Source organism: Macaca nemestrina, chromosome 1 (genome assembly GCF_043159975.1).
Source record: "Macaca nemestrina isolate mMacNem1 chromosome 1, mMacNem.hap1, whole genome shotgun sequence".
NCBI lineage: Eukaryota > Metazoa > Chordata > Mammalia > Primates > Cercopithecidae > Macaca > Macaca nemestrina.
Genome location: NC_092125.1, coordinates 217493422 through 217499840, shown reverse-complemented (window position 1 = coordinate 217499840; position 6419 = coordinate 217493422). Strand labels below are relative to the sequence as shown.

The 6419-nt window shown below is 44.9% G+C and overlaps 1 protein-coding gene across 7 annotated transcripts in view; it reads right to left on the bottom strand.

Moving 5' to 3' along the window:
• Window positions 1-223: 223 nt before the first annotated feature.
• Window positions 224-6419, bottom strand: part of LOC139364224 (NBPF family member NBPF3-like) — a 55273-nt gene continuing 49077 nt past the window's right edge. For 4 of the 7 annotated variants that reach the window (XM_071099783.1, XM_071099794.1, XM_071099778.1 and 1 more), the window contains 7 exons: window positions 5982-6145; window positions 4890-4941; window positions 4073-4245; window positions 3296-3344; window positions 2511-2683; window positions 1755-1806; window positions 224-1148 (listed from right to left, as the gene is read on the bottom strand). In XM_071099783.1, coding sequence (XP_070955884.1) covers window positions 905-1148; window positions 1755-1806; window positions 2511-2683; window positions 3296-3344; window positions 4073-4245; window positions 4890-4941; window positions 5982-6145 — 907 coding nt within the window. In that variant the 3' untranslated portion in view covers window positions 224-904. The remainder of the gene's footprint in view (window positions 1149-1754; window positions 1807-2510; window positions 2684-3295; window positions 3345-4072; window positions 4246-4889; window positions 4942-5981; window positions 6146-6419) is intronic. The other 3 variants (XM_071099801.1, XM_071099797.1, XM_071099803.1) reach the window with 1 other exon arrangement.

The window sequence follows — 6419 nt, the reverse complement described above, 5'->3', positions numbered from 1 at the left end:
CAGTACCTTTTTACTTTCTTTGAACCCAAAATATCTCTTCTCCTTTTTGTTGTGAGATTCGTGGTGACATGGACTGTGTGAAGGAGACAGGCCAGTCGTCCTGCTCAGTGTTCTACATTCTGCAGTTGTCCGGTGATTACCTCCTATGAAACTCAGGCTAAGCGTTTTCTGCAAGAACATGGCATTGTTCATATTCTGCACCGGCAGAGTCCCGGGTGACATGCTGTCTCCTGCCAGCGGCTGCTGGCTCCTGTTCTTTACAGGATGGAATTGAGAGGAGCAGGGCTAAGGGCTCTCCACACTGTTTGTCCATCTAGCTGTGGTCTTCCTAAGTATTGATAGCAATTGGAGGCTGAAGGACTGTGGCTTCTCTAACCAAAGGTGCCTAGTGGGTTAACAATTGTCAAGAGCAGTCAGTGGTTCTGAAATACAATCCTCAGCCAAGGATCCCTCCTGTGTTACAGATGGATCAGCTAAAACAAACCAACACTGAAGATACAAAGAATGGGGGGAGGTTCATTGAAACCAGGGTAACACCTTTGGATGACTTAAACACAAAGATGACACTGACCTTGAGCAGGCATAGAAGCTGAGACATGCCCGTAAAATGAAATCCCTGAGGAACTTTGTAGCTACCCAGAGATACCTGGTTCAAATCAGAGTATCTCACATTCACTCCCGGCACGTGCTGCAGAGTTATGTGAACGTGTCACACCTAACTTGGGTCCACTGTCTTCAGACTGAGCACAGGTTGCCACTGCATGGTCTGAGAATGGAATAGAGTTCTGCCCACTTTCCTATCCTATGTCTGGGATTCCAAACGGAACTACAGTTTCATTCAAACCTACATGTGCCTGTAAGTCCTGCCTGCGGCAATGACATCTCTCAGCTTAGGAAGGGCTGCTTAGTGTGGGAATATGACTCCCATATGGAAGCCCAGGTGGAACCTTATCATCGTCAAAGTAAAAAACCCATTGTTCACGTCAAGGGCCAAGTTGACGTGCTGTTCCTCAAGTGAGTAAAAGCCACTTGTGTAGTGCTGGAATGAGTCAGGTAGTTGAAAGTAACTTGAAGGAGTCCAATAACATCCATTCAGTGAGTCCTGCAAGACTTCAGGCTCTTCTGCTTCCATCAGCACCCCGTTGAGCCTGGAAAACGAGATGATACTAAAGAAGCAGCCAGGGGAAATCAGACACCACAGAGCCCCAACTAGATTTCAGGGGTCACATAGGGAAGTGGTTAAAAAAGGAAAAGGATAGATCTTTTTAATGAGGTAAACCATTGTTGCCTTTATGTTGGGATAGAACAGGGCCAGGTAGAAAACAATGAAAGAGAAAGACAGAGAGAGAGAGAGAGAGAGAGAGAGAGAGAGAAAGCGAGCTGAGTGAATTGGCCAGGTGACACACTGATAAGGGAGTAAAAGGACACTCTGAGTTAGTGCCCGGATGACACACAGCAAACAGTGATTATGAAGAGTGAGCTCAATAGTTTTCCATAAAATGTGATTAAAATTCAATGCAGTCGCCATGAGAGTACAGCTTTTGAGGTATGGTCAACCTGTGGTACATTAGTCAATGATAAGGGGAGGAAGAAATGGAAACCTAAACCTCTACTGCAATGAAAACCAACAGCAATGTCAGTAGGAGTAATTCAGCTTTCGTTGAAAACATGAAACCAAACACACTGCTTTCCCCTGGATCTGTCGTCTCCAGGTATTAAGAAAGAATTAAGCGTCCACAATTGCTGAAAGTTACCTGGGGCATGGTGGGTTTTGATCTTCTTCCCCTTCTTGGTACTTTTCAATTTCTGCAATAAATTCAGACACATGAAGCTGATTCTCCTACACACATAACAATCCACTGTCTAATCCTTACACAGGGACCTAAGGCTCCTCAGCATAAGAGTAAGACACTGTGGGAGATATATTTCAGAAGGCCTGAAGGCTGGTCATGATAGAGATTCCTTGGTTTTTGTCCCAGAAACTAAGGGTAAAATGTCCCTTTTCTGGTAGATCGTTATCCCAATATCATTTGTCCCAAGTTTGTGCAAATGGTTATGCCATATTTTTCCAATCAATTTAAAGCAAATGCCCTCAAGTGATTTCTAGGAGAAAAACTGCAATATTCAGCCCTGTCTCATCAAATCCTCAGATTGTTCATGGTTGTGAGGATTTTAGACACTGAAATTAGAGTGAGAAAGGAAATCTGGAAACCCTTGAGTCAAAATCATAGTTCTCTGAATTTGTCACATCTGCCCAGGTCCAATGTCTTGAGAGTAGAATCAGAGCGCCACAGGCATGGCTTGAGACTAGGGAGAGAGCCATGCTCACTGACCCATCCCATGTCTGGGCTTCCAGGTGGAACTAGAGTTTCATTGAACCTACATGTGCCTATAGGTCCTCACTGCAGCAGTGACATCTCTCAGCTCAGTAACGGCCACTTGGAACAGGAATATGATCTCTATACGGAAGACTCAGTGGATCCTCATCAGCTTCAGAGAAAGGTACTCACCATCCACGCCAAGAGAAAAGCCAACGTGTTGTTCCTCCAATGAGGAAAGGGAACTTCCCTGGGGATGGCATGAATCGGGAAGCTCAAGATAACTGTAAGGAGTCGAGTAATATCTATCCAGTGAGTCCTGCAAGACTTCAGGCTCTACTACCTCCAGCAGCTCTCTGCTGAGCCTGGAAAAGTAGAAAAAGTAAAGAATAAGTCAGGAGACATCAGACACAACAGAGCCCCAACTAGATTTCATGGGTAGCACAAGGAAGTGGTCAAGAAAGAAAAATGATAGATCCATGAATGAGGTAACAAATTATTGCCTTCATGTTGGGACAGAACAGGGCCAAATGGAAAAGGATGAAAGAGAAAGACAGACAGAGAACAGAGGCAGAGAGAGAGACAGAGAGCACTTGGTGAGTTGTCCAGGTGACACACTGATGAGGGAGTAACAGGACACTCTGAGTTAGTGCCCTCAGGACACACAGCATACAGTGATCATGAAAAGGCTGTGATCAATAATTTTCCATCAAATGTGTTCAAGTTTCCATGTAGTCACCATGAGAATAGAGCTTTTGAGATATGGTCTACCTACAGTAGGTTAGTAAATGATAAGGGGAGGAAGAAATGGGAACCTAAATATGTAATGCAATGAAAACCAACAGCAATCTTAGTAGGAATAATTCAGGCTTGGTTGAAAAGATGTAATCAATAATGTCAGCCCGCTCTGTTTTCCCCGAACCAGGAGTCTCCAGGTGTCAACACAGAATTCGCTGTTGTCAATTGCTCAGAGTTACCTGGGGCATGGTGGGCCTTGGTCTTCTTCCTCTTCTTCCTTTGTAATTCCTGCAATAAAATCAGACAGGGACAGGCAAAATAAGCCAATTCACCTACACCCATAACAGTCCACTGTCTAATCCCCACACAAGGACCACAGGCTCCTCAGCATGAGAACAGGATAATGTGAGACATACACTGCAGGAGGCCTCAAAGCCGGTCATGATAGAGATTCTGTGATTTACATCTCAGAACCAAGGGTCAAATGTCCCTATTCTGGTAGACAGTTATCCCAAAATCATTTATCCCAAGTTTGTGCAAACAGTTATGCCTTATTGTTCCCATCAATTCAAAGAAAATGCCCCAGATGATTTCTGGGAGGAAAACTGCTGTATTCAGCCCTGTCTCATCAAATTCCCAACTCGTTCATGGTCGCAAGACACTGAAATTAGAATAAAGGAGGAAATCTACAAACGTTGAGTCCGAATCATAGTTCTGTGAATTTTTTACATCTGCCTCGGTCCAATGTGCTGAGAGTGGGCTCAGGTTGCCACAGGCATGACTGGAGACTAGGAATAGAGCCATGCTCACTGACCCATTTCATATCTGGGCTTCCAACTGAAACTACAGTTGCATTACAACCTATATGTGTCCATTGGTCCTGCCAGCAGCAATGACATCTCTCGGGTCAAGAAGGGTCACTTGGAACAGGAATATCACCCCTATCGGTGGAGTGATAGATCGGTGGAGTGATAAGACCAGGTGGAGCCTTATCACCTTCATAGTAAGGAACTCACTGTCCATATCAAGAGCCAAGCCAAAGTGCTCTTCTTCCAACGAGCAGAAGGCATTTCTGTAGGGCTGGCATAAGTCAGGCAGTTCAAGATACCCGCAAGGAGTTGAATAAAATCTGTCCAGTGAGTCCTGCAAGACTTCAGGCTCTTTCTCATCCAGCAGTTCCCTGTTGAGCCTGGAAAAGTAGGAAAAGTAAAGAATAAGCCAGGGGGAATCAGAAACCACACAGCCCCAGCTAGATTTCATAGGTAACATAAGGAAGTGTTTGGAAAGAAAAAGGACAGCTCTATTAATGAGGTAACAGATTATTGCCTTAATGTTGGCACAATCAGGGCCAGGTAGAAAAGGATGAAAGAGAAAGAAACACACACACACACACACACACACACACACACACACACACACGAGACAGAGATAGACAGAGAGAGTAAGAGCTCAGTGAATCGGCCAGGTGACACACTGATGAGGCAGTCAAAGAACACTTTGTATTTGTGCCCTCAGGACGAACAGTGAACAGTGATCATGAAAACAGTGGGCTCAATAATTTTGCATAAAATGTGCTCAAGTTTCCCTGCAGTCACCATGAGAATACAGCTTTTGAGGCATGGTCAACCTTCAGTAGGTTAGTAAATGATAAGGGTGGGAAAAAATGGAAACCTAAATATTTACTGTAATGAAAACCAAAAGCAATATTAGTAGGCATAATTCAGACTTGTCTGATAAGGCAAAGTCACTCTTTTCAGCATGTACTGTTTTCCCTGCACTTGACGTCTCTAGGTGTCAACAGCAAATGAACTGTCCACAATTTCTCAGACTCACCTGGGACCTGTGGCCTCTTGGTCCTCCTTTTTCACTTCATCACACCAATGTCCTGCAAATAAATTCAGATGGGGCCTCTTACATGAAGCAGTTCTTCCTTGCACACAGAAACATTCCTCTGTCCAATCCTAACACAGGGACATCAGTCTTCTCAGTGTGGGAACAGAAGACTTTGAGAGAAACATAACCAGAGGCATGAGGTCAAGTCTTGAGAGAACTGACTTGGTTCCTTTCATGAGCCTTGGGCAAAATTCCTCTCTTTTGGAATGTTATCTTCCCAATGTGATCTGTCCTAGGTTTGTGTACACAAATGAGCAATGACTTTCCCAATAGATTCTAGGCAAATACTTCTAACACCTCGTAGGAGAGATGCTGCAATATTCAGGTTTCTCACATCAAATACCCAGGATTTGATAGTTTATGAGATTGTGGACACTGAGATTTCATGTAGGGGTGTAATATTCCAGCTCTTGTTACAACGAGACTTGGTTCTACACAGAAGCATCAGCTATTATGGCTTTTGTGGGTGAAAAGTCAGTCATTTATCTAGAAAACATACCAGCAAGACGATGGACAGATGAGCTGTAACAAGCCAACTGAGAAGACACAGAAAATGGGGATAAATTCAGTGAAACCTGGGTCACATCTCCGATTCAGAGGTAGACAAGGGTGACACTGGCCTCGGGCAGGTAAAGAACCGCACAGACATGCTTTGGGAACAAAACTCATGAGGAACTTTGTAGCTGGCAAGACACATTTAATTCACATGAACTGATCTGACAGATAACACCTGGGCATGTGCTGCATGGCTTGGTGTGAGTTTGCCACACCTGCCTTGAGTTCCATGTCCTGACAGTCAGTCTAGGGTGGCACTGGCATGGCCTGAGACTAGCAAGATATTAAAGCTCACTGAACCACGCCATGCCTGTACTTCAGACTTGACTCCAGAGTGATTGAAATCTACATTGATATATAGGTTAAACCCACAGTGATGGCAACTCTCAGCCCAACCAGGGGCGGAAAGCCCCAAGATTACGGGGTCTACTTGGGACATGAACTGGAGCTTTATCACCTTCACAATGGAGTACTCACTGCCCACGTCAAGAGCCAAGTCGACTTGCTGTTCCTCTAATGAGTGAAAGGTGCTGCTGTAAGACTGGTATGAGGCAGACATGTCAGGAGGAATTGAGGGAGTCGAATAACCTTCATCCCAGGATTCCTGGAGAGCTTCCCCCTCTTCAGACTCCTGCAGATTCCTGATGACACAGGCAGGACAGGGATGACAGAAGATTTAACCGACAGAGATTAGACAGCAAAACCTCCCAGATGATCTGATGGGAGGCAGAATGGAGTGGTCACAGAAACCAAAGCCAGTTTTCCTTTGACAGAAATAAAAGTATCCTTCTAAATGCAGGGCAGAGGGTGACTGCCCTGGGGAATGACCAAAAATGGGCTGCACGTGCTCAGTACACTTGCCACAGATGAGCCAATGTAGGGCACCCCGACTCTCCCTGTAAACTACCCTCATGA